Raw genomic sequence first — 26909 nt, 5'->3', positions numbered from 1 at the left:
ATTTTTCTATGCACAATATATTTACTTTTTATTTGCAAAATATATGCAAATTTGATTAATTATACTTTGATGTGCAATGTATTACAACTTTTTAAAATTATATTAAATGTAGTATAGATTTAATCATTTTTAACTTAATTATATTTCCATGTAAAATATATTTCCAAATTTCTAACTTAGATGTATTTAAATGTATATTTCAAAATTTTTACCTCAGTTTTGTGTATCTTTGTAATTAAAAATCAATCTCAATTGTATTTCCATGTGCAATATATTTTAAAATGTTTACCTTTTTAAATTATTTCTATTTGCAATATATTCAATTGCTTTTTAACTTAATAACAATTTAATTATTTTTCGATGTGCAATATATTTTCAAATGCATTTCTTATTTTAAGATGTTAATATGTTGTCTTGAGTACAAAAAAAACGTCATACCAGTATGGGCACCCAGTAATAGTGGAGATTGGGTGCAGTGTCCGCAAAGACCTTCACTCTCCCCGAGAAGAAGAAGAAAGCAAAGACTCCTGAAAGACAACACACAAAAGTTTAATAGTCCAGCTGTTAAAAATCAGTCACTCTCATTGCCTGCATCTAGTTATTTAACCGTTATATAATCCTTGTGAATATGTACACTCTGCTTTTAAAGAGAAATGCCTGGTGGGGCGGGGGGATATTTTTCTTCTACTGAAGCATGAAGAACACATCAAACACTCACCCACGAGTCCGACGATGAGCAGTTTGCCCAAAAACAAGAGAAAATCTGTCACTTTGTCCAACACAGCCACCCTATGAACGAGCAGAACATATTTTAAAGATTGCACAATACACAGGAACTTACCAATAAGAGCTTTCAAATGTAAAAAACATGAACCTGATCAAATTCCTCATGAGAAGGAAGAAGGCATCCCGGGCAGAAGTGCAGAAGTTTTTGCCATATATTGCCACCTAGAGGCCAAATGTGAACATTACAACAACAACAAACAGTTCCAATCTGAGCTGGACCACACCACTCACCATGATGTAGGCATTTCTGTTGAGGAACTTGATACATTTCTCCAGGCACCAAAAGCAGCACTTCAGACAGCACAGGAGGAACCTGGTACACTTGTTGTGGGCACCTAGGAGGGGAAACAGTTGCAGGACATATGCCTTTAACATCAAGAAAGTTGTCACTTCTATTAAGAATTTAAAACAAATTCGCAAAAAAACCCAACCATTCTGACATTTTTAATTTATAACTATCAACAGTTGTCCATTTCAGAGCTTTTAAAAAGGATATCGGACCCCAGTGGGACACTATAGTACACATGTGTCAAACTCAAGGCCCAGGGGCCAGATTTGGCCCGCTACATTAATTGATGTGGCCCGCGAAAGTCGAGTACATTATCTTTTTTTTTACTAAATGTTTTCCTTCTTTCTGTTTTGACTGAAAAAATACTTGCTGAAAGTTACATACAGGTTTTGGAGCAATATATGTTGCCATCCAAGCAACGTCTTTTTCATGGACGCCCCTGCTTATTTCACCAAGACAATGCCAAGCCACGTGTTACAACAGTGTGGCTTCATAGTAAAAGAGTCCGCCTGTAGTCCAGACCTGTCTCCTATTGAAAATGTGTGGCGCAATATGAAGCCTAAAATACCACAACGGAGACCCCGGACTGTTGAACAACTTAAGCTGTACATCAAGCAAGAATGGGAAAGAATTCCATCTGAACAGCTTCAAAAATTGGTCTCCTCAGTTCCCAAATTGGTCTCCTCAGTTCCCAAACGTTTACTGTGTCTCGTTAAAAGGAAAGGCCATGTAACACAGTGGTAAAAATGCCCCTGTGCCAACTTGTTTGCAATGTGTTGCTGCCAATGATTTCTAAGTTAATAATTATTTGCAAAAAAAAAAAAAGTTTCTCAGTTCAAACATTAAATATCTTGTCTTTGCAGTCTATTCAACTGAATATAAGTTGAAAAGGATTTGCAAATTGTTGTATTCTGTTTTAATTTACCATTTACACAATGTGCCAACTTCACTGGTTTTGTGTTTTGTAAATGGGAATATATGAACATCCCAGCAGTCGGAATCGTAATGACAGCTGAACTTGCACAGTAAGTGATGTTTTATTATGTTTGTTGGCTCTCAAAGTTTGCAGTGAGTAGTAATCAGTGAAGAAGAAAAAAAAGCAAACGTGATGCGTTTTTGAAATAAATGCGCCGCTTATGCCTAAAATGATCAAAATATGTAAATGAAATGTCATTATGAATGTGCATGTTACTACATTACATATATACTTACATCATATATATAAAACCCTAATGGAGGAGTTTTGTTGTTTTTTAGGGGCTCTATAGGCAGAACTGAACGGCTCCCATAGACTCCATTGTAAGCAGATTTTTGATTGAGTTTAATATTTAGAATGCTTCTTTTTTTTTTATAAATCCATCCGTCATCATGATTGTGAACGATCGGCAAAATGAAAAGAAAAAAGTGCTGTTCCCCTTTAAGGAAGCTGTCACGAAGATAAACAAAGAAGAAGTTGAACTTTCACATGCTCCATCCATCCATCCATCTTCTTCCGCTTATCCGAGGTCGGGTCGCGGGGGCAGCAGCCTAAGCAGGGAAGCCCAGACTTCCCTCTCCCCAGCCACTTCGTCCAGCTCTTCCTGTGAGACCCCGAGGCGTTCCCAGGCCAGCCGGGAGACATAGTCTTCCCAACGTGTCCTGGGTCTTCCCCGCGGCCTCCTACCGGTCGGACGTGCCCTAAACACCTCCCTAGGGAGGCGTTCGGTTGGCATCCTGACCAGATGCCCGAACCACCTCATCTGGCTCCTCTCGATGTGGAGGAGCAGCGGCTTTACTTTGAGCTCCTCCCGGATGACAGAGCTTCTCACCCTATCTCTAAGGGAGAGAGCCCTGCCACCCGGCGTAGGAAACTCATTTCGGCCGCTTGTACCCGTGATCTTGTCTTTTCGGTCATAACCCAAAGCTCATGACCATAGGTGAGGATGGGAACGCAGATCGACCGGTACATTGAGAACTTTGCCTTCCGGCTCAGCTCCTTCTTCACCACAACGGATCGATACAGTGTCCGCATTACTGAAGACGCCGCACCGATCCGCCTGTCGAGCTCCCGATCCACTCTTCCCTCACTCGTGAACAAGACTCCGAGGTACTTTAACTCCTCCACTTGGGTGGGACAAGATCTCCTCCCCAACCCGGAGCTGTTTCCAACCCTTTTCCGGGCGAGAACCATATACTCGGAGGTGCTGATTCTCATCCCAGTTGCTTCACACTCGGCTGCGAACCGATCCAATGAGAGCTGAAGATCTGGGCCAGATGAAGCCATCAGGACCACATCATCTGCAAATAGCAGAGACCTAATCCTGCAGCCACCAAACCAGATCCCCTCAACGCTCTGACTGCGCCTAGAAATTCTGTCCATAAAAGTTATGAACAGAATCGGTGACAAAGGTCAGCCTTGGTGGAGTCCAACCCTCACTGGAAACGGGTTCGACTTACTGCCGGCAATGCGGACCAAGCTCTGACACTGATTACATAGGGAGCGGACCGCCACAATTAGACAGTCCGTTACCCCATACTCTCTGAGCACTCCCCACAAGACTTCCCGGGGTACACGGTCGAATGCCTTCTCCAAGTCCACAATCACATGTAGACTGGTTGGGCAAACTCCCATGCACCCTCAAGGACCCTGCCGAGAGTATAGAGCTGGTCCACAGTTCCACGACCAGGACGAAAACCACTGTTCCTCCTGAATCCGAGGTTCGACTATCCGGCGTAGCCTCCTCTCCAGTACACCTGAATAGACCTTACCGGGAAGGCTGAGACTTTCACATGCTTTTAATATATAATTCTAATAAATATACAGTATATCCATTATTATAGTAAATATACATATGCATGTATATCCCCTGGCCAAAATTGTTTTTTGCCCAATGCGTAAATTATTTCCGTGTGTTAACCTACGTACTACTTTGCTTAAAGGGGAACATTATCACAATTTCAGAATGGTTAAAACCCATCACGCAATATCCCTAAAAAAAGCTTCAAAGTGCCTGATTTTAACCATCGTTATAAACACCTGTCCATTTTCCTGTGACGTCACATAGTGAAGCAAACACAAACAAACATGGCGGAAAGAACAGCAAGCTATAGCGACATTAGCTCGGATTCAGAATCGGATTTCAGCGGCTTAAGCGATTCAACAGATTACGAATGTATTGAAACGGATGGTTGTAGTGTGGAGGCAGGTAGCAAAAACGAAATTGAAGAAGAAACTGAAGCTATTGAGCCATATCGGTTTGAACCGTATGAAAGCAAAACCGACGAAAACGACACGACAGCCAGCGACACGGGAGAAAGCGAGGACGAATTCGGCGATCGCCTTCTAACCAACGATTGGTATGTGTTTGTTTGGCATTAAAGGAAATTAACAACTATGAACTAGGTTTACAGCATATGAAATACATTTGGCAACAACATACACTTTGAGAGTGCAGACAGCCCAATTTTCATTAATTAATATATTCTGTAGACATACTCTCATCCGCGCTCTTTTCCTGAAAGCTGATCTGTCCAGTTTTGGAGTTGATGTCAGCAGGCCAGGGAAGCTAGGGTCGATATTCTTCTCTTGATCATCTTCGGTGGCATAAGGGACGGTGTGAGCCAAGACATCCAGGGGGTTTAGCTCGCTCGTCTGCGGGAACAAACTGCCGCCATTGCTTGCCGTGCTACCGAGGTCCTTTGTCCCTGAATTGCTCACACACTCCGGCAGATTCAATGGGGGTCTGGCGGCAGATTTCTTTGACTTTATCGTTGGAAATGCATCTGCTTTGAGTGTCGCAGGATATCCACACATTCTTGCCATCTCTGTCGTAGCATAGCTTTCGTCGGTAAAGTGTGCGGAACAAACGTCCAATTTCTTGCCACTTTCGCATCTTTGGGCCACTGGTGCAACTTGAATCCGTCCCTGTTCGTGTTGTTACACCGTCCGACAACACACCGACGAGGCATGATGTCTCCAAGGTACGGAAAACAGTCGAAAAAACGGAAAATAACAGAGCTGATTTGACTCGGTGTTTGAGAAAACGGCGGATTGCTTCCCGATGTGACGTCATGTTGTGACGTCATCCCTCCGAGAGCGAATATTAGAAAGGCGTTTAATTCACCAAAATTCACCCATTTAGAGTTCGGAAATCGGTTAAAAAAATATATGGTCTTTTTTCTGCAACATCAAGGTATATATTGACGCTTACATAGGTCTGGTGATAATGTTCCCCTTTAACAATGCCGTCTTCGTGTTGCATCTTCATCTTAAGGTTGCAGAAAGACCGCATATTTGTCTAGAAGTTTGTACGAGGCAAGCGCAAGAATAGCTTTTCGTGGATGTGGACATCTTGATTTCCGACTGGAACGCTCATAACTCGGCTGTGATGTCAAACCCCAGCTCCAACTTTCGAAGTAAAGGAAACGCAACATGAATATTTCCTAATACTATTGCGCAGAACTGTAGGGAATCCTTTAATTTGTTCACAGTTTGACAAACCTTTCAGTTTATGGTCCAGATACTCCAGCAAAACCCTGATGATCTGGATTATTGAAAGGATCAGAGAGCCAAACGCCAGAGTTCCTGTGTGATACCTGAAACACAAAGTGTTATTAGAACAACGGGAAGTTAGCATACAAATTAAACGTCACACGCAAAACACACACCTGAGAGATCTACCGAGGGACGAAAAGACTGGGAAGGAAGGCATGTCTTTTTTCTTGTCAAAAGCCCAGTAGTAGGAAGCAAAGGCCCCGGCTAGGGTCATCTGACCCAGCGCAGTGACGAAGTTAGCGCACCAAAAGAAGAGGAAGACGTTGTAGAACTGCAGGCCGATCAAGTATTTGTGGTAAGGGGTCTCTCCGCCGTAAAAGGCAAAATGACACTCCGATTCAGGGCACTCTTGTTTCATGGTGGAGCTCGAGTAGTTCTGCAGAAAGAGGTCAGATAACATTTGGATTTGGTGTTTCCACATTGTACAAAAGCACCTGAAAAGAGGAAAAATGTGTGGACTCTCCAACATAAAAGACAGAAAAGACAACTCACGGCCGGATCGCATGTTTTCCTTGAGTGCTGGCACGCGGTCTCATTGATCACCTTGTAGATGGGCTCGCTGGAGGTAGACAGGAAGCTGAACAGTTATGTCAAGGACTACAATAACGGAGAGATTTAGGTCGGAAAAATTCCAAAAACGCCCATTCCATTCTTTTCAGTGACTCTGGGATGTCTGGCCAAGAAGCCGTACTTCCTGTCAAGGCTGTGAATGCGACCACGGGTTTAATCTCTCAACAAGAAAGGATACACAGCAGTCACTGCCCAGTAGGCGATGACCAGGGCCAGGAGCAGAAAAGTGAAGAGTGGGTATAAAAGGGAACACATCACATGTCCAATCGCCCTAGGAACACATTAGCAACACCCATTAAAAAGTATATTTGAACATTACTCTCTTTCAGCACAGTACTGTTACCTTATTAATTTTTACTAATTTTAATGCTATTGAATGTATTCTATTAGCATAAATACCATGTATTTGCTAAGTCTATGCAAAAAAGGCACTTAGTTCCAGTCCTGTTACTACTCAAATGAGTCATCTTTGTCATAGGAACTTTTTATAAAAAATTTAAAAAGATGCCTGAGATGAGCTAATGCACATTTTGAGTCATTCACTTTGCGTAATAACAGATTCAGAGTTAAAATAAGTTAGTAGCTTCATTTTGAAAGTGTTACAACAAACATGTCTTCACACATTTTACTCATTTCCTGCTACAACCCTTGGCAAAAAGTATGAGATCACCAGACTGGGAGAATGTTCATTCAGTTGATGGATTTTGTAGCAAAAGCAGATAGTCATTGACACAAAACTATAGTCACTTCAAGTTGCCACTTTCTGGCTTTAAGAAGCACTACAAGAAATTGAGAAAACAAATTGCAGTAGTAACAGTAACAGTTTCATTTTTAGATCAAGTAGAGCTGAAAATTACTAAATTCTGAAGAGACATTATGGAATAAAAAAAAAAAAACGACTACAACACACTTCGTTGCACCACCTCGGGCTTCAGTCTCTGAGGCATGGATTTAATTAATGAGTGATTATAGAACTCTTCATCAATTTTGCTCCGCCCTTTCTTATTGATGTTGTCAGATTAGTTTTGCAGGTTGGAGTCTTGTCAGCCACCATTTTCTTCTACCGGTACTTCCACCACACATTTTCAACTGGATTGAGATTCGGACTATTTGCAGGCCCTGACATTGACTGATTGATTGATTGAGACTTTTATTAGTAGGTTGCACAGTGAAGTACATATTCCGTATAATTGACCACTAAATGGTAACACCCGAATAAGTTTTTCAACTTGTTTAAGTCGGGGTTCACTTAAATTGATTCATGATACAGATATATACTATCATCATAATACAGTCATCACACAAGATAATCATCAGGGTGTATACATTGAGTTATTTACATTATTTACAATTCGGGGTGTGGCGGTGGGGGGGGGGGGGGGGGGGGGGCAAGTAGTGGACATAGAGAGAGAGAGAGAGAGATCAGAAGGCATAAGAAAAGTATCTACATTTGATTGTTTACATTTGATTATTAACAATCCGGGGAGGGTGTTAGTTTAGGGTTGAAGTTGCCTGGAGGTGTACTTTTATTGCGGTTTTGAAGGAGGATAGAGATGCCATTTCTTTTATACCTGTTGGGAGCACATTCCACATTGATGTGGCATAGAAAGAGAATGAGTTAAGACCTTTGTTAGATCGGAATCTGGGTTTAACGTGGTTAGTGGAGCTCCCCCTGGTGTTGTGGTTATGGCGGTCATTTACGTTAAGGAAGTAGTTTGACATGTACTTCGGTATCAGGGAGATGTAGCGGATTTTATAGACGAGGCTCAGTGCAAATTGTTTTACTCTGTCCTCCACCCTGAGCCAGCCCACTTTGGAGAAGTGGGTAAGAGTGAGGTGGGATCTGGGGTGGAGGTCTAGAAGTAATCTGACTAGCTTGTTCTGGGATTTTTGGAGTTTAGATTTGAGGGTTTTGGAAGTGCTAACTTGACCTTATGTATCTTTATTCAAGGAAGGTTTTTACAGTTTTTGCTCTATTGGAAGATGCATTATCATCTTGAAAAATGTCTTTCAAACATCCTTTTGATTGATGGAATAAGAAAAGTGTCCAAAATGTCAATGTTAGCTTGGGCGTTCATTGAAGATGTGATGACAGCCATCATTACCTGACATGCAGCCCATAGCATTAATGACTGTGGATTGTGCATGTTTTCTTCAGGCAGTTGTCTTCGTAAATCTCATTGGAACGCCACCAAACAAAAGTTCTCCTATCATCACCTTGCCCAATGCAGATTTGCAATTCATCACTGAATATGACTTTCATCCAGTCATTCGTAGTCCATTATTTTTCTTTAGCCCACCGTGGCCTTGTTTGTTTCTGTTTAGGTGTTAATGACAGCTTTCGTTTAGCTTTTCAGTATTTAAAGCTCTTTTCCTTTAGGCGTTTTTTTTACATTTCGGTCACAGATGGTGACTCCAATTTCTGCCCATTTCTTCATTTGATTTGCTGTGCATTTTCTGCTTTCAGGACAAATTGCTTCAAAGTTTACTGTCTTGATTCTTTGATGTTTTCCTCGGTCTACCAGTACGCTTGACTTTTACAACCTTCCAATGTGTGTACTTGATCCAGATTTTACACGTTGTTCAATATTCCTCTCCTGTATTTCAAATGACATCTCTTGCGTTGGAGCTAGGGCTGGGTTTGTTTCTGCGCGATATAGAAAATGACTATATCGTGATATTCGAGTATACGTTCTCACGCAGTTGCTTTTAGCTGCGGGGCATTAAACTGCATGCGTTTCTCACTCTTTCCTGTCTCTCCCTCTGACAGAGACTTTAAAACAAGCGCACCTTCTTACATACGTCACATACGGTCATGTGAGCAACGTCACACGCTCCCGCGGAGCGAGAGGAAGCGACATGGTAACGTTAGCTGTGATGCTAACAGCTAACGGTGTGGTTTGAGTGGTAATACGAGAGAAAGAAGATGCAAATATGGTAACAAATGGAGGTATAATTAATTCCCAAGAAAAACAGCACCGGGTCCATCGTCTGGCGGTGGTTTGGCTTCAAGCGGGAATATGTCTTTACATCATGTCAACATCTCCGTTCGGTGCCACACCAACTAAATGCCGAAGCAACTATTTCCACATCAACACCGTAGGACATATACTATTTGATATGCAGCTCATTTTTATGTGACACTTATTGAAATATCTTGTGTGTCATCATGCACAAAAGTGCACTTATAGCTTGTTTTAAAATGTCTCTGACAATCTTGCACTTTCTGTTTTGGAAATGACATGAATGTTTGTGCCACTGTTTAATAAATACAGTTTTGCTCAATTGACTTGGTTGTGATTTCCCTCTCTGCATGAAAGTTTAAAATGAGCATATATTAAAGCAGTATGAACAAGAATGTTTTAATGTAGACACATAGAATCATCATACTGCTGTGATTGTATGTATCAAGTGTTCATTCAAGGCTAAGGCAAAATATCGAGATATACCGTATTTTTCGGAGTACAAGTCGCACCGGAGTATAAGTCGCACCTGCCGAAAATGCATAATAAAGAAGGAAAATAACATATACATCGCACTGGAGCCCGGCCAAACTATGAAAAAAACTGCGACTTATAGTCCGAAAAATACGGTATATTTTTAGGCCATATCGTGATATGGCCTAAAAATATTGAGACATTAAAAAAAGGCCATATCGCCCAGCCCCAGTTGGAGCCATGATTCATGTCAAGCCATCTGGTGCAACAACTCTCTAAGGTGTAAATACTTTTTTTAAACCGCACACTAATAAACAGATTTAATCTGATGCAGGTGTTAGCTTTGGCAATGACAATTTACTAGCTTTGGCAATGACAATTTACAGGGAGATTCCATCTTTTTTTCCTCAGAATTGAATGATTCCATATTTTTTAATCTAAAAATGAAGCTGTTATTGCCTACGACAATTTATATTCTTGGCTTATTTTGGTGTTTCTAAAAGCCAGAAAGTTGTCATTTGAAATGACTATAATATTGTGTCATGTCTGTTATTTGCTTCTTTTTTTTTACACAAAATTAAACACCTGGATGAGAAAATTTGGTGAGTCCATCATTTTTGCCAGGGGATGTACAGTTCAGATGTGGATTCTACTAACTTGCTGGCTTCCTTGATGAGTGCTACGGCAATTAGGATCCTTTTTCTGAGGAAGATGAGCAGTAGGATGATTATGACCTCCACGATGGCGAGGATGATCACTAGTGAGAGAAGGCAGCGTTAGTAGAAACATCTAAAGCCATATTTACACTTCACATTTCTGCAGTGATAGAATACAGAATGTAAACAATGTCACATAAAAGTACAGTGTAACCAGCCAATTCATTCAACAATAGGAGCATGCAAGTGAGGATTTTTTTCATGACCCATCAACAGCCTTCATTGCCTTGCTCCATCTCTGGGTACCCTACCTATGCGGTTGGTAGAGGTACCTAAATGAAAACTTACCGTTTTAAAATATCCGCATATTATATATAACGGGTATAACGGTATTGTAGCTAATGTGGTATTGCGCTTCAAAATGATCACAATAATGCCATAACGTCTTGACGGTATGAATCGAAAACTTAGCGAGTGTAGTTTTTTTCTGGCGCTTTTGCATTGGCCGGTCTAAAAATAAACTACATCCCCCATAGTCCCCTGCCCGGGAAGCATGCGGCAAAAGTGTAATCGGAGTGGACAAAAGGAATCTTTTATGCAGACATTTCATGAACATTTCCTCAAAGTCTATCGATTAGATTTTGAGTTACGTTGCTAACAAACGGACAAGCAAACCCTGGCGAAAAAGACTTCTTTAGCGGAGGTCTGCGCACTGAAGCGCCATCTTCATCTCAAGCTACTTAAAAAACCATCACCCAGAAAATATATTTGTAGCCATCTTAGCTAAACAGGTACTTACATTATTAAAAGTTAAATTGTCCAGATATTTGCTTGAAACAGTAGATGTTTCCGCACAATTGTGTGCACTTAATAATACATGTTTGTAGTAATAAATATGATTAGAACATTTGAGCATTAAGTTTGTCTTAAATTACAGTAAGTGGGTATTTATCCCCCTTCATTTTACACACTATGGCACTTTTACCAAGTCTTTTTTTTGGGGGGGGGGGGGATGATTCCACAATATCATCGTACTACGGTATAATATCACATTTATAGACTAAGACTACTTAAGTGTTTCATGTAATGTTTTACTTAACTATCTGAATGCACATATTAAGGTAACAATGTGGTGTAATACTATATTGTTAGATGTCACATTTTTAATTCTAGTTGTACTTTTATGTGCATTTTATTAATATTATTTTTAATTTTGTTTCAGTATTATTAAAAAAATGTTTTTTGGAAGGTTATCCAGAGCCTGCGTAGTATTTATAGGGACGCAAACATCTTTTTAATGACAAAAAGTTCAAAATGGGGATATCGCTGCCAAAGCATGAAGGTATGGCACCACCTTATGAAATGTTAATAAAAACAAGCTAAACTAAATACAATATTGTTACATAGAGTATTTCACAACACATTTGTCTAGATTTGAAATATCCTGATCCAACCCAACTGCTGCCAGTGATTGTTTCCATGATAGAAACAAGACACACACACACACACACACACACACACACACACACACACACACACACACACACACACACACACACACACACACACACACACACACACACACACACACACACACACACACACACACACACACACACACACACACACACACACACACACACACACACACACACACACACACACACACACACACACACACACACACACACACACACACACACACACACACACACACACACACACACACACACTTTATTGTCATTCAAATGTGCACTTTACAGCACAGATAAGAACGAAATTTCGCTACATAAGCTCATGGTAGTGCAGGATAAAAAAGCAATAAGGTGCATATATAAATAAATAAATATGTATAAATAATAGTCAAATATATATATAAAATAAATATATATAAATATATATAAATAAATAGATTACTGTACAGATAAATATATTGCACTTTTTCACATGCGTCCACGTTTTTGGATGTATGTTATATTGTCTTTTTTATTCCAGCGAGTTAATCCTTTTTGGGGGGAGTTGAGGGGATAATTTAATTTAATTATGATGCGTTCAAGAGTCTTACGGTCTGAGGGAAGAAGCTGTTACAGAACCTGGAGGTTCTGCTTCGGAGGCTGCGAAACTTCTTTCTAGAGTCCAGCAGTGAAATATATATATATACACATGCATACATACACACATACATACTGTACATACATACATACACACACACACACACACACACACACACACACATATATATATACATACATACATATCCATCCATCCATCCATTTTCCTCCGCTTATCCGAGGTCCGGTCGCAGGGGCAGCAGCCTAAGCAGGGAAGCCCAGACTTCCCTCTCCCCAGCCACTTCGTCCAGCTCTTCCTGTGGGACCCCGAGGCGTTCCCAGGCCAGCCGGGAGACATAGTCTTCCCAACGTGTCCTGGGTCTTCCCCGCGGCCTCCTACCGGTCGGACGTGCCCTAAACACCTCCTATATATATAGATCTTCTTTTTTATCTTTTTTTACCATTTATATTACCAAATGATTGTGTTTGCACCTTAGGGGATCTGCTCCAATTCCGTTGTTCTTTGAACCTGTTCACTGTATTAATGACAATAAAACTATTCTATTCAGTGAAGGTTAACTGTTCCCGGGCACGATATCCAGGAAACAGGGGTGGAGAAAGCAAAAAAACTAGGTACCACACAAACAAGCCCAAATAAGCAACGACAGGTTCAAAAACAAGACTAGACTACCAGGATTTGCATGCAACTTTGGACAAAAAGTCCAAAGTGGACTTTGCAACACTGTTTAACGCATCTCTTTCTCACTGTAACACCGCCACACCTCCTCCAAAAACCTTTTAGTTCTTGAACTATTGCTGCCCCCAAAAGATCCTGTTATAAATCTCCTAGTATTACGGTTTTAGTGAAATAACTGTGACGTTTCATGTTTTTACATCAGGCACCTTGACCGGGCAGCTAAGAGGACCTTAGCCGTTCTCCAGCCAGCAGTTATTTATATTTTGCAACATTTTGTTACGCTGCAACGAATAAAACTGTGGTTAAAAAAACATACGTGAAAAATGGACGCTCCCATATCAAGCTTCATACCGCTCCTTCAAAATTCCAAGACATCCCAAACTATTTAAGAGTTTTTAAGGCTTTAAACCGAAAGTCGTCTTCAAAACTTTTCAATGACCTGCAGGGACCCTGGTTAATGAAAACTATGGCGGATGGTATCAAAACGAACTGTACTGTGCAACTTACTGAAGGCCAGCCAGGTCTGTCTGATCTGAAGGTAGACCGTGAAGTCCGTCTGAAAACCAAGATCCTGTAGAGTCACATCAGCGCCGGGCTCCCCCTTCAGGTGGGCGTACTCCATGTAGCAGTGAAAGATACCTAAATGAACACATACATTTCCAGTATTATGGTTATTTGGAGAAATTTCATAAAATACGTGTCATTCACACTGCAAAAACTGAAATCTAAGTAAGATTAAATTCCTCAAATAAAAGGTGATATTTGCTTATTTTCTGTTTGATACGATAATTCTTCTCACTAAGCAGATTTTATGATCGTGTTTTAATTGTTTTGGTCCTAAATGATCTCAGTAAGATATTACAGCTTGTTGCTGATATTTTATGACCTATATTGAGTAAAACATGCTTGAAACTAGAATATCAACTGTTGCAAAGCAGTGTCATCAACACTCACAAGTATAAAACTACTTTTTTAAAGTAATAATTTCTTACTTCAAGCATGAAAAAAAAGTAATTATCATTGTCAAGATAATGGCACTAGCATTTACTTAATTTAAGAATATTTTTCAACATATTGAGCAAAAAGGTCTCATTTGTTTTTCTACCAAGAAAAGTGTACTTATTAGTGAGAATATGCTTATTTTAAAAGGTATTTTTGGGTTCATTGAGGTCAGCTAATTTTACTTGTTTTGGAAAGTCTTGACAAGCCACATTTTCTTGTTCTATTGGCAGATAATTTTGCTTAGTTCAAATAAAATACCCCTAATTATTTTTTTTTTCTTGTTTTTGAACACTGACTTTTTGCAGTGCAGGATTTTTCATTCATTAAGGACTTAAAATTAATCTTCACAACATAGTCCGCCCTTGTGCAACTAACACAAATAATTCCTATTGTTACAAAATGCACACCCACATTACATGCTAATTGTTTGAATTGATTTACACAATATATTTGATATATCATGTACAAGGTATGTTCTCTGCACATGAATGCCATATACAAATTGTATTTCCAGCTGAGTGTAATTGAACTCTGTTTCTATTCATTACAATGTAATGAATAGAAACTGAGTGATGGATCTGTGTGCTCTTTACAAGATGACGACATGACTGTATTTCACCTTGCACTGCACACATAGTTGACTTGTTTAAGACTTAAACAAAAAAACAGCTGTTGATAAAATACTTTCCTGCTCTGAGATGTTACACTACATCATGTTGAAGGTGTTTAACATCTTGTGCTTATAGAAATGCTAATTAAAATGCACTTTTTCATAGGGGTGTAACGGTACACAAAAATTTCGGTTCGGTATGTACCTCGGTTTAGAGGTCACGGTTCGGTTCATTTTCAGTACAGTAAGAAAACAAAATATACATTTTTTGGTTATTTATTTACCAAATTTGTAAACTATGGCTTTATCATTTTAACATTGGGAACACTATAATAAATCTGCCCACGTTAATCAACATTAAACTGCCTCAAGTTGTTGCTCAGATTAAATTAAATGACAAAACTTTCTTCTACATATAAAAAGTGCAACATTAAACAGTTTCAAGTCAACTCATCATGCTTAATTTATTACAGCATTTGGGAAGCCTGTAGTTGATTTTTATTATGTAAATGTTATATTTTTATCAACATGTGATAGCAGGGACCCTGCAATTCAAAACTAGGCTGCTGCATTACTAATGATTAATGTAACTATAGCTGAAAAAATGGTACAATAGCAATAGGAGAGACTATTCATCCCTGAACATCATGGAGTTCATGTAGGCTTAATGATGCAGTTACATTATTATATCAACTATCAGAGACAGAAACTCTTCATTTAACATAATGTCCTTTTTTGCTGCTTCAACACAGCTCAATCAACACAGAAAAAGGTAAAGTGAAATAACAGACAGACAGGGCTTTGCTGTCCGTAACACACACACACACACGCGCTAACGTTACGGTAAAAGCGAATTAGCCTTCACCTCAAGCCAGGACTGTGAGCGAGCTGAACTGCCTTTTATATTTCGAGAAGGTCAACGGGCTCATAGTGATGTTACTAGTAGTTGACAGGGAGGTGTTTATTATAATTTGGGGAGAGTCCGCTGCCTGATGTTTACCTGCTAAACGCTAAGTACATGCGCTCTGAATACGCACTGCTGATTGGTTATAAACAGAGCGGTAACAGCCAATCAGATGGTTGTGTGGGTGAGACAATGCTGGGTGCTGTGTAGAGGACTAACAGAGACAGAGGCAGAAGGAAGCAGAGGCGGCTACTTAATATGTTCGCGTGGAAACTCGTTCGGTACACCTCCGAACCGAACCCCCGTACCAAAACAGTTCAATAAAAATACACGTACCGTTACACCCCTACTTTTTCACATCTCTATTTCCACAAATTACATATAGTGCCGATAAATACCAGTATTTACAAGGGTATTGTATCGATAAAATCTTAACGATATACAAAACCCAAAACCAGTGAAGTTGGCACGTTTTGTGAATGTTAAATAAATACAGAATACAATGATTTGCAAATCCTTTTCAACTTATATTCAATTGAATAGACTGCAAAGACAAGATATTTAATGTTTGAACAGAGAAACTTGATGTTTTTTTGCAAATAATCATTAACTTAGAATTTAATGGCAGCAACACAAAAAAGTTGGCACAGTGCATTTTTACCACTGTGTTATATGGCCTTTTCTTTTAACAACACTCAGTAAATGTTTGGCCTTGCCGCTTACATGCAGTGAATTCTCCAGATTCTCTGAACCTTTTGATGATATTACGGACCGTAGATGGTTAAATTCCTTGCAATAGCTGGTTGAGAAATGTTGTTCTTAAACTGTTCGACAATTTTCTCATGCAATTGTTCCCAAGGTGGTAACCCTCACCCCATCATTGTTTGTGAATGACTGAGCATTTCATGGAAGCTGCTTTTATACCCAATCAGGCACCCACATGTTCCCAATTAGCCTGTTCACCTGTGGGATGTTCCAAATAAGTGTTTGATGATTCCTCAACTTTCTCAGTTTTTTTGCCACTTGTGCCAGCTTTTTTGAAACATGTTGCAGGCATCAAATTCCAAATGAGCTCATATTTGTAAAAAATAAAGTTTACCAGTTCTAATGTTAAGTATCTTGTCTTTGCAGTCTATTCAATTGAATATAGGTTGAAAAGGATTTGCAAATCATTGTATTCTGTTTTTATTTACCATTTACACAACGTGCCAACTTCACTGGTTTTGGGTTTTGAACATCCTTAGTGCTTATCGGAGGACATTTAGCTGTTTTGCATGAGTAAAAACGCACTGCGGGACTGCTTGTATCAGAGCGCAATCTGAGATTTTAGATACAATAATCACTTTTTTGCTGATATTGGACCTCGTTATTAGGGGCCTTAAGTCTGCCACAATGACAAAGTGGCCACATTTCCCATACCACGTTACAAATTTAACATAATGTCAATGATGATGATGATGATTTATGATAAATTCTGCTTTCTGTTGCATCCTATTAAGTGAAGTGTATTTATATAGCGCTTTACATTGAGAAACTCATATTAAGCTACATTTATACTAATGTGGGTGGCACTGGGAACAAAGTGGCTGTTGTCACTGCGTTGTGTCCTTGGGCGACAACGGCAAAAGCTGGATTTGAACCTGGAACCTTCATTTTTGCTGTTCGGCCACTCTTCCACCACATATTAAAAAGGACACGTGTAATGTCCTGCCTAGATACTACTAATATATATATATATATATATATATATATATATATATATATATATATATACATACATACATACACACACACACACTATAATACTGTAGTATTGTACATGGTAATTGGGATTTGTTATATATTGTATATATTATATAAGAATATAATATAACAATATATCAGTATATAGTATATACTGTATATATACAAACCCTGTTTCCATATGAGTTGGGAAATTGTGTTAGATGTAAATATAAACGGAATACAATGATTTGTAAATCATTTCAACCCATATTCAGTTGAATATGCGACAAAGACAACATATTTGATGTTCAAACTGAAACATTTTTTTTTTTTGCAAATAATCATTAACTTTAGAATTTGATGCCAGCAACACGTGACAAAGAAGTTGGGAAAGGTGGCAATAAATATTGATAAAGTTGAGGAATGCTCATCAAACACTTATTTGGAACATCCCACAGGTGAACAGGCAAATTGGGAAAAGGTGGGTGCCATGATTGGGTATAAAAGTAGATTCCATGAAATGCTCAGTCATTCACAAACAAGGATGGGGCGAGGGTCACCACTTTGTCAACAAATGCGTGAGCAAATTGTTGAACAGTTTAAGAAAAACCTTTCTCAACCAGCTATTGCAAGGAATTTAGGGATTTCACCATCTACGGTCCGCAATATCATCAAAGGGTTAAGAGAATCTGGAGAAATCACTACACGTAAGCAGTTAAGCCCGTGACCTTCAATCCCTCAGGCTGTACTGCATCAACAAGCGACATCAGTGTGTAAAGGATATCAGCACATGGGCTCAGGAACACTTCAGAAACCCACTGTCAGTAACTACAGTTGGTCGCTACATCTGTAAGTGCAAGTTAAAACTCTCCTATGCAAGGCGAAAACCGTTTATCAACAACAACCAGAAACGCCGTCGGCTTCGCTGGGCCTGAGCTCATCTAAGATGGACTGATACAAAGTGGAAAAGTGTTCTGTGGTCTGACGAGTCCACATTTCAAATTGTTTTTGGAAACTGTGGACATCGTGTCCTCCGGACCAAAGAGGAAAAGAACCATCCGGATTGTTACAGGCGCAAAGTTGAAAAGACAGAATCTGTGATGGTATGGGGGTGTATTAGTGCCCAAGACATGGGTAACTTACACATTTGTGAAGGCGCCATTAATGCTGAAAGGTACATACAGGTTTTGGAGCAACATATGTTGCCATCCAAGCAACGTTACCATGGACGCCCCTGCTTATTTCAGCAAGACAATGCCAAGCCACGTGTTACATCAACGTGGCTTCATAGTAAAAGAGTGCGGGTACTAGACTGGCCTGCCTGTAGTCCAGACCTGTCTCCCATTGAAAATGTGTGGCGCATTATGAAGCCTAAAATACCACAACGGAGACCCCCGGACTGTTGAACAACTTAAGCTGTACATCAAGCAAGAATGGGAAAGAATTCCACCTGAGAAGCTTAAAAAATGTGTCTCCTCAATTTCCAAACGTTTACCGAGTGTTGTTAAAAGGAAAGGCCATGTAACACAGTGGTGAACATGCCCTTTCCCAACTACTTTGGCACGTGTTGCAGCCATGAAATTCTAAGTTAATTATTATTTGCAAAAAAAAAATAAAGTTTATGAGTTTGAACATCAAATATGTTGTCTTTGTAGTGCATTCAATTGAATATGGGTTAAAAGGATTTGCAAATTGTATTACGTTTATATTTACATCTAACACAATTTCCCAACTCATATGGAAACGGGGTTTGTATAATATGTAAATATTACATGTTATATTTTATATTGCTACTATGGTACACTTTTAGTCTACTTAATACCTGCATTATCCTTTCCATCCTTTGAAACTGAGCTACTGTGTGGAACAATTTCCCTTGTGGATCAATACAGTTCGTCTAAGTATAAGTTGTCTAAGTCTAAGACATTTTGTTATTGATCAGGTCTTACCGTATCCTATGACAATTATCACCAGGGCAACCATGACCCAGACCATGATCCCAGCCAGGAAGCGCAGGAGGACGATAAAGAGCAGACTGAGGACCATCGCAATAACTAAACCTCTGGAGATGGTGAAGAGATGAGACGGTAAAGGAAGCTCGTTAACAGTTTCTAAAGTCCACAAGTAGCTTTCAAAGTGTGGCATGGCAGCTTACATTAGGATCCAGTACCAGGACTGCGTGTAATCCTCGAAGATCTTCATGACCACCTGACGGGCTTCAATGACCACAGTCGCATTCCTGAACGGGGGGGAAGGAAAATTATTATTTGTATCATTTGTGATCTTGATTTATATCACATCTTAAAAGTTTTATTTTAGAAAAAAGATTTAGATTTTGTATTTTCCCGTCATAAAACCAGTACTTACGTGACTCCATCCAAAAGGTCTTTGGCATCTCTCATTCCCGTTCCATCATCAAACTTAGAGAGGTTTCCCACAGTTATCACTCCTCCTCTACTGCCCAAAGCTGGGAAGCACCTGCGAGTGACTAGGCAGAAATTGAACAAGACACATTAGATTATGTGTTCAGAGTTGTCCCGATACCAATATTTTGGCACCTGTACCAAAATGTATTTCGATACTTTTCTAAATGAAAGGGACTAAAAAAGTGGCATTATTGGCTTTATTTTAACAAAAAATCTTAGGGTACATTAAACATGTTTTTTATTGCAAATTTGTCCTTAGATAAAATAGTGAACATACGAGACGACTTGTCTTTTAGTAGTAAGTAAACAAACAAAGGCTCCTATTTAATCTGCTGACGTATGCAGTAACATATTGTGTCATTTATCATTTTATTATTTTGTCAACATTATTAAGGACAAGCTGTAAACATTTATTATTAATGTACTTGTTCATTTACTGTTAATATCTGCTTTTTTTTCTGTATTAACATGTTCTATCTACACTTCTGTTCAAATGTAATAATCACTTATTCTTCTGTTGTTTGATACTTTATATTAGTTTTGGATGATAGCACAAATCTGGGTATCGATCTGGTACCAAGTAGTTACAGGATCATACATTGGTCATATTCAAAGTCTCATGTGTCCAGGGACGTATTTCCTGAGTTTATAAACATAATATAAATGAAAAAAAACTAAAAAAGATTTTGTGACGATAAAAAATATCAATGTAATCATAGTAGTATCGACTAGATACGCTCCTGTACTTTGTATCATTACAGTGGATGCCAGGTGTAGATCCACTCATAGCGCTTGTTTAGCTATTCCTTGTCCTACAGGGATGATTCTTGCAAGAAACGTACTTTGTCGCCATGGAGGCGAGGATTAGTGATTTAGAAGTATCGTATTTTTCGGACAATAGGTCGCAGTTTTTTTCATAGTTTGGCCGGGGGTGCGACTTATACTCAGGAGCGACTTATGTGTGAAATTATTAACACATTACCATAAAATATCAAATAATATTATTTAGCTCATTCACGTAAGATTTCATGGGATTTAGCGATTAGGAGTGACAGATTGTTTGGTAAATGTATAGCATGTTCTATATGTTATACCGTATTTTTCGGAGTATAAGTCGCACCGGAGTATAAATCGCACCTGCCAAAAATGCATAATAAAGAAGGAAAAAAACATAAGTCGCAATGGAGTATAAGTCGCATTTTTTGGGGACATTTATTTGATAAAACCCAACACCAAGAATAGACATTTAAAAGGCAATTTAAAATAAATAAAGAATAGTGAACAACAGACTGAATAAGTGTACGTTATATGAGGCACAAATAACCAACAGAGAACGTGCCTGGTATGTTAACGTAACATATTATGGTAAGAGTCATTCAAATAACTATAACATATAGAACATGCTATATGTTTACCAAACAATCTGTCACTCCTAATTGCTAAATCCCATGAAATCTTATACGTCTAGTCTCTTACGTGAATGAGCTAAATAATATTTGATATTTTACGGTAATGTGTTAATAATTTCACACATAAGTCGCTCCTGAGTATAAGCCGCACCCCCGGCCAAACTATGAAAAAAACTGCGACTTATAGTCCGAAAAATAAGGTAGTTATTTGAATGACTCTTACCATAATGTTACGTTAACATTACCAGGCACGTTCTCAGTTGGTTATTTATGCCTCATATAACGTACACTTATTCAGCCTGTTGTTCACTATTCTTTATTTATTTTAAAATTGCCTTTCAAATGTCTATTCTTGGTGTTGGGTTTTATCAAATAAATTTCCCCCAAAAATGCGACTTATACTCCAGTGCGACTTATATGTTTTGTTCCTTCTTTATTATGCATTTTCAGCCGGTGCTACTTATACTCCGGAACGACTTATACTCCGAAAAATACGATAGCTAAAACACTTGCCGACTGCGGCTGGACGTTAGCCGCTAACTAGCTAGCCATGTCTTAAAGCACCTTTTCCTGAGGGTGTTTCAGTGTTATAACTTCACCTTTATCTTTACTTTTTAGGCCAAAATGCGTCCATTCTCCCTTTTCTGTCTACACACTGTGTCTGCTTGTAAGTACTCCGTGATTGTGCGCTGCCGAACATGCTCCTCTGCTCGGAAAACCAGCAATGTCACGACGTGAGGACGACGCGCCGTCATACCCGTTAAAAAAAAGTGGGGCGGGAACCGGTACTTTTTAGAGGCGGTATAGTACCGAATATGATTCGGTACTAGATACCGTACAACCCTAGTTCAGAGTCTTTTAAAAAGGTGCAGGTTTCTGTAGAAATGTACTCCAAATGAAAACGCTGCAATGTGAAGAACAGAACCTTGTAAACTATAGAGGTTAATTTCTGTATTTATTACAAAAGCTTTTTTTTTTTTTTTTAAACTAAATAATGCAACTTCATTTTTTGCGTTTGAATTTTGTGAACTCAAATTATGAGTTAGCTCTACCTGACATTTTGAAAAGTATACCTGCACTTGTCACTTTCAAAAAACAAACAAAATTATGGCTAGTTGAGCAACAATCGTGTTCCCATGTTTAGTTTTTACTAATTTTTACTAATTGGTTTTTATCTAGTCTGCACTTTGTCTGCGTTATTATTATTATTGGCCTTTATCTAGTTTGCACTTTGTATTATTTCTATCATTAGTATCGATTCATCTTTGCCTTATTCTATTGTTTAATTTTCATATTTTAATGATGTTGGATCTGTGTTGTTGTTGTTGGGGACAAGTGTTGTAAATTAGCTTTGGCTACAAACACTATGATGCATACATTGGATAACTGTTTCGGGTGTCTATGTTTTTGTATTTGTCCCTATTTCAAATAAACCTCTATAATAATAATGCTGGCAATTTCATTGAAATTTTTTTTTTAGCAAAATGCTTCAAAACGCAAGACTATCTCCTGGTAAATTAAAGACTGAAGCAAATTGATCCTGTCTCATCACCAGCCAAAGAGGTGTCAAGTTTGCAGGCACGTGACCCGGGTCTTCCAGAGAAGGCAGGTAATTCAGCACTATACTGGCTGTATTGGTTTGGATCCATATTTATGAACACTTTAAAACAGCAGAGGTTGCTGTGTATTAGTGGGAGAAAAAAAACAAGATTTTGCAAAAACTAAGCATAAAAGCTGATCACACAGTAAAAAAAACTCGCACAATGATAATCCCTGATACTAAAAATATTAAAAAAAAGACTGTCTCAAAAAAACGTAATTACATTTATTTTTTACTGAATAAGACAATACGAATATATATCTCACAATACGAAAGTCCCGTGTGGAGTTTGCATGTTCTCCCCGTGACTGAGTGGATTCCCTCCGGGTACTCCAGCTTCCTCCCACCCCCAAAAACATGCACATGGGAATAGGTTGATTGGCAACACTAAATGGTGTGTGAATGTGAGTGTGAATGTTGTCTGTCTATCTGTGTTGGCCCTGTGATGAGGAGGCGACTTGTCCAGGGTGTACACCGCCTTCCGCCCGAATGCAGCTGAGATAGGCTCCAGCACCCCCCGCCACCCCAAAAGGGACAAGCGGTAGAAAATGGACGGATGAATAAGACACTCAGAATGTACATTAAAATACAGAATGTATTATTACTGCAGACCACCTCCTTGATCGACATCTTTTATAGTCAAGCAAGAGCAAAAACCACGGCGAAACACAAACGCCAAGGGTAAAAACAACATATTCGATGTAATATCACTGTTCTGCAGAACTGCGTTGTAAAACTTTGCCTCCATCTGACACTCCTGTCTCAGGCTTGCTGCTGTGTAAACAGGCCCCGCCCACTCTGCCCCGTGCCTGCTGTGTTGGGAAAAAAATGATGTACCTTTGTGGAAATTGCAATAGTGCCATGTGGAAAGCCCATTCTGGCCGGTGTTTGATGTTGTCCACATTGGCTGACTTAGAAAGTATCACCTTTCCCTTTTTGTTGCTCATTTACCAATGCACCAACTGTGGGCACTTTCCACTGAGTTGCATCATATGCTCTCGCCCCCTCCAAACTGCACATCTCACCATCCCACCTTGTATAAAGAATAACGCATCTCTTTTCCTATTGCGCACTCCTTACATACTTTGCTATAAATGTGACCTGTGCCTTTTGAGATGCTCTAGCTTCTCAAATAAATCTAAGAAAGACAATTTTGGTTGACTACTTGATTATAAAATTTCCAATACACTGGTCTGCATGGAACAGAGCTTCCTGTGGTTGCCGGAGTAACCCGTATGTCACTCAAAAGTGCAGATTCTAACCATTGGAATCATTTCTATAGTTTGAAAGTATTCCGCGGGCTGCGTTGAAATGTTTATTATGCCTAGGTAGCCCAGGTAACTTGACACCTCATTGACTAAGACTGAAGCAATCCATCTCCTGTCTCAGGACCAGTTTATCAGAAGTGGGTCTTGCTTTTTGAAGCAGCAAATTGTCCTACACTGAATTTTTCAGACCCGAATTTTAAAACACATTGAAATTCCAAACACAGAGTTTTAACATAGTTTTAACAATTTTTTTTAAATGAAATTGTCAGCATAATTCGGTGTAAAAAAAATATTCAGTGACCAAAATTCAAACACAAAACATTCAGTTACATTAATTCAGTGTAAAAAAAAAAAAAAAAAAAAAAAGCTTACATAATAAAAGATACAAAAATAACCTTTGTAATAAACACAGCTGGGATCAGAAAACTTGATTAGTAGGGATGTCCGATAATGGCTTTTTGCCGATATCAGATATTCCGATATTGTCCAACTCTTTAATTACCGATACCGATATATGCAGTCGTGGAATTAACACATTATTATGCCTAATTTGGACAACCAGGTATGGTGAAGATAAGGTACTTTTTTTTTTAATTTATAAAATAAGAAATAAATTAAAAACATTTTCTTGAATAAAAAAGAAAGTAAAACAATATAAAAACAGTTACAAAGAAACTAGTAATTAATGAAAATGAGTCAAATTAACAGTTAACTGTTAGTACTATTAGCGGACCAGCAGCACGCACAATCATGTGTGCTTACGGACTGTATCCCTTCCAGACTGTATTGATATATAATGTAGGAACCAGAATATTAATAACAGAAAGAAACAACCCTTTTGTGTGAATGAGTGTGAATGGGGGAGGGAGGTTTTTTGGGTTGGTGCACTAATTGTAAGTGTATCTTGTGTTTTTATGTTGATTTAATTTAAAAAATAAATTAAAACAAAAAACAAAAAAAACGATACCGATAATAAAAAAACGATACCAATCATTTCCGATATTACATTTTAACGCATTTATCGACAGGCTGATATTATCGGACATCCCTAATGGTTACCGGTAGTATTGTTTTCTAATCTAAGGGCAAAATGTGTTAATAAATTAGAGTACTGCCAATATCCTTTGTATCGCCTATGGTACATACAGTATTGTAAATAGAGAAAGTGTGCAAAGCAAGGCAAATAGCGGACAGATTGGATACTTTGGGGAGCAAAATGTGACTAAAAATGGCGAGATTGAACTCACAAGGCTTGCTGGGGGTCAGCATGGCAGGACACAGCCCGCGCTTGAGGATGTTTGCTATACCCTGAAACATTAGTATATTCAAAAGGGTAAGAGTGTGTGGGGGGCAAAATCGTTAAAGTCAAGAACTACTTGGTGATGCATCCACATGCATGGTGTCAACTTCAAACCCACCATTGTGTTCGTCACGCCTTCCTTGCAGAAGGACTTGTAGTAGGCAAACTCTTGTCTGCTGGCGAGGGCGTTCGTCAACGTCATGAACTTCTCAGGGCATTTTTCCACACACATCTGTAGGGAGGGAAGTCACAGGGTTGTGTCAGTACAGGAAACACATGCTTATCGGTAAACCACAGCCTAAAATTACACAAATGTGTACTGTTAAAAGACACCCAAGCATGCGTATTCATGATGCCAATTACGATGATGCTTTCACGGTGTGGCGCGGTTGGGAGAGTGGCCGTGCCAGCAACCTGAGGGTTCCTGGTTCAATCCCCACCTTCCACCAACCTCGCCACGTCCGTTGTGTCCTTGAGCAAGACACTTCACCCTTGCTCCTGATGGGTCCTGGTTAGCGCCTTGCATGGCAGCTCCCGCCATCAGTGTGTGAATGTGGAAATAGTGTCAAAGCGCTTTGAGTACCTTAAAGGTAGAAAAGTGCTATACAAGTATAACCCATTTACCTGCGTGGTCGGACACTGGAACTCCAGCAGCACCATGGGGCTGGCGCACTTCAGGATGTTGAAGTAGAACAAGAGCCTCTTTTTCCTTTAGGAGGCACACACAAAAATGCACAATTAGAGATAAATGCGTTAAAATGTAATATCGGAAATTATCGGTATCGATTTTTGTATTATCAGTATCATTTTTTTATTATTATCGGTATCGTTTTATTTTTTTTTATTAAATCAACATAAAAAAACACAAGATACACTTACAATTAGTGCACCAACCCAAAAAACCTCCCTCCCCCATTTACACTCATTCACACTCATTCACACAAAAGGGTTGTTTCTTTCTGTTATTAATATTCTGGTTCCTACATTATATATCAATATATATCAATACAGTCTGCAAGGGATACAGTCCGTAAGCACACATGATTGTGCGTGCTGCTGGTCCACTAATAGTACTAACGTTTAACGGTTAATTTTACTAATTTTCATTAATTACTAGTTTCTATGTAACTGTTTTTATATTGTTTTACTTTCTTTTTTACTCAAGAAAATGTTTTTAAATTATTTATCTTATTATTATTTTTTTTTTTAAGTACCTTATCTTCACCAAACCTGGTTGTCCAAATTAGGCATAATAATGTGTTAATTCCACGACTGTATATATCGGTTGATATCGGTATCGGTAATTAAAGAGTTGGACAATATCGGAATATCGGCAAAAAGCCATTATCGGACATCCCTATGCACAATCATATAAAAGCTTAAGAAAAAGGGAAAACAATCCTATGTTTGAGCAAATTTCCTGTAAAATAGACAATAATAGTTGGCTATTCGGCTGCTTAACAAGATAATCCCTATTTAAAATGACGGTTACTAGTTCAATGGCGATTTTATTAGTATCTTTCTACTACAATTCATCCAAATTATTTGTTCCAAGCCCTTTTCTTGCATGTTTACTGTAACTATGTTGATGGTACTAAATGCCGAGATTTAAAAGCTGAACTGAATAATCCACCCATTCATTACT

General features: G+C 38.9%; 1 protein-coding gene across 5 annotated transcripts in view; it reads right to left on the bottom strand.

Moving 5' to 3' along the window:
- LOC133615217 (choline transporter-like protein 2) overlaps positions 1 to 26909 on the bottom strand; it is a 96028-nt gene that overhangs the window by 21005 nt on the left and 48114 nt on the right. For all 5 annotated transcript variants that reach the window (XM_061973623.1, XM_061973624.2, XM_061973622.1 and 2 more), the window contains exons 5-20: positions 25889 to 25973; positions 25383 to 25496; positions 25212 to 25272; positions 19629 to 19749; positions 19417 to 19500; positions 19211 to 19323; positions 13528 to 13659; positions 10274 to 10373; positions 6358 to 6450; positions 6102 to 6186; positions 5723 to 5985; positions 5556 to 5650; positions 1018 to 1121; positions 875 to 948; positions 719 to 789; positions 439 to 527 (exon numbers count right to left, since the gene is read on the bottom strand). In XM_061973623.1, coding sequence (XP_061829607.1) covers positions 439 to 527; positions 719 to 789; positions 875 to 948; positions 1018 to 1121; positions 5556 to 5650; positions 5723 to 5985; positions 6102 to 6186; positions 6358 to 6450; positions 10274 to 10373; positions 13528 to 13659; positions 19211 to 19323; positions 19417 to 19500; positions 19629 to 19749; positions 25212 to 25272; positions 25383 to 25496; positions 25889 to 25973 — 1684 coding nt within the window. The remainder of the gene's footprint in view (positions 1 to 438; positions 528 to 718; positions 790 to 874; positions 949 to 1017; positions 1122 to 5555; positions 5651 to 5722; positions 5986 to 6101; positions 6187 to 6357; positions 6451 to 10273; positions 10374 to 13527; positions 13660 to 19210; positions 19324 to 19416; positions 19501 to 19628; positions 19750 to 25211; positions 25273 to 25382; positions 25497 to 25888; positions 25974 to 26909) is intronic.

Source organism: Nerophis lumbriciformis, linkage group LG22 (genome assembly GCF_033978685.3).
Source record: "Nerophis lumbriciformis linkage group LG22, RoL_Nlum_v2.1, whole genome shotgun sequence".
NCBI classification, from domain to species: domain Eukaryota; kingdom Metazoa; phylum Chordata; class Actinopteri; order Syngnathiformes; family Syngnathidae; genus Nerophis; species Nerophis lumbriciformis.
This window is presented reverse-complemented; position numbering and strand designations above follow the sequence as displayed.